This window comes from Parasteatoda tepidariorum, chromosome 2 (genome assembly GCF_043381705.1).
Source record: "Parasteatoda tepidariorum isolate YZ-2023 chromosome 2, CAS_Ptep_4.0, whole genome shotgun sequence".
In the NCBI taxonomy this organism is placed as follows: domain Eukaryota; kingdom Metazoa; phylum Arthropoda; class Arachnida; order Araneae; family Theridiidae; genus Parasteatoda; species Parasteatoda tepidariorum.
The window spans coordinates 70,316,337-70,318,197 of record NC_092205.1 but is presented as its reverse complement, the minus strand read 5'-3'; the positions used below and the strand labels follow the sequence as shown (position 1 = coordinate 70,318,197).

General features: G+C 42.3%; 1 protein-coding gene across 1 annotated transcript; it reads left to right on the top strand.

The window, feature by feature from the left end:
• The first annotated feature begins 212 nt into the window (after window positions 1–212).
• Window positions 213–972, top strand: LOC139424849 (uncharacterized). Its single transcript, XM_071176881.1, has 2 exons — window positions 213–459; window positions 626–972. Exons 1-2 carry the CDS (start codon window positions 213–215, stop codon window positions 970–972), a joined length of 594 nt encoding a protein of 197 aa, XP_071032982.1.
• Window positions 973–1,861: the final 889 nt, after the last annotated feature.

Here is a 1,861-nt window from a genome sequence, read left to right as displayed (position 1 = left end):
ATTCAGTAGAAAGATTATTTGTATACAAATTTTGAAATAAAACGTCGTAGGTGATGTAAGTGTACGTAAACCTTGTGGATCGGCGCGCAGGTCAAAGCTGTGATAAAAGGATGAAAAGCACCGTAGTTAAAGACATTCGCTGCAAGTGCAAGTGATTTGTTTTGTGAAACATGTCTTCAAGAAATCATTTAGACGACTTTACTTGAGGAAGAATGATTGGGAAGCTTGAGGAGGGGCGTAGTGTGACCAATGTCACCGAAGAGTTCGGGATCAACAAAAGTGTTGTTTCTCGTGCTTGGAATGCCTTTAAAACTACTGGTACAGCTGTTCGGAAGGTTGGTGGTGGCCGTCCAAAGAAAACAACACCAAGAGATGACCGCTACATTGTCCTCCAGGCGGAAAAAAACCTAGTCAGCGAGCGCCATATCTCAGCAATTGTGCACAGCCACAGGACGACAAGTATCAAGATTTACAGTGGCCAGACGCCTCCACAAAGGTGGCTTATTTGCTAGACGTCCTGAACGCTGCATACCTTTAAAAGTTAACCATCGGCGGCACCGTTTAGAGTGATGCAGAGAACACGAAACCTAGACACCTCATCAATGGAGTCGCGTCCTCTTCACAGATGAGAGTCGTTTTAGTGCTACAAGCGATTCTCAACGTCAGTTGATTTGGAGAGAGGTAGGAGCTCGATTTCATCCCAAAAACATCGCGGAAAGAGATTGTTACGGTGATCCTGGAGTTGTCGTCTGGAGTGGCATTATGTTGAACAGGCTGACTGAGCTTCAGATCTTCGACCGTGGTTCTGCAACTGGAGACCGCTACTGCAATGAGGTAATCCTACCCCATGTGCGTCTGTTCCGAGGGGCCATTGGACCAGACTTCATTTTTATGGATGACAATGCCCGGCCACACCGTACTGCTAATTTTCAAGAGCTACTGGAAAGTGAAGATATCACACGAATGGATTGACCAGCTTACTCTCCAGATCTAAATCCCACAGAGCATGTGTGGGATGCATTAGGGGGACGTCTTGCGATACGACAGTATCCTCCTGGTAACACACATCAGCTGAAAGATGCGTTAAAGGAGGAATGGAGACGTTTACCCCAAAACTCCTGGATAATCTGGTACTTAGCATGGACAGACGAAGCTAAGCAACAATTACATTAAGGGGAGGGCATATCCCATACTAGGGAACATCTGCCAGTTGTACTTACGCTTCTTCAGGCAATCATGTGTAACGCCACTATATGTCAAATAAAGCCTTTTTTTGTTCCATGACCTACTTTAAGCTTTATATTCATTTCTGCGCCATTATTCTTCTACCATCGTTTAAGTACAAAATAATATACATCATATTCAAATTTCATGTCAATCGGAAGATTTCTTGTAGAGTTATGACAAAAAACGCACTTGTTGCTTAAGTTTTGCACACCAGTGTATGTTACCGAAAATGATCGAAATCAGGAGAATGTTGACTTTCACTGGTGAATGTCAACAATCACATAGTCACATTGGTGAATGTCCGAAATATTTGTTATATCTGATTTGATATTAATTTATTCGGTGATATTATTACATTTATTCGACATTTTAATATCTGCTGAAGGTAGATTAGGAGAAACATCAGTGTTCGGAGTGCCGGTTAAATGCATATTGGGCATTAGCACTTGACCTTTAAAAAACATTGATGTAGAGAATACCGGGCAAATGTATACCGAGCAGTGGCACTGAACCTTCAAAAAGTATTGATGTAAAGGTCTGAACAGTGGCACTTAACTAGACCTAGTATATATTTCGGACATATACCGAAACGACTATGTGATTGTCAACATTCACCGGTGGAAGTCAACAACAA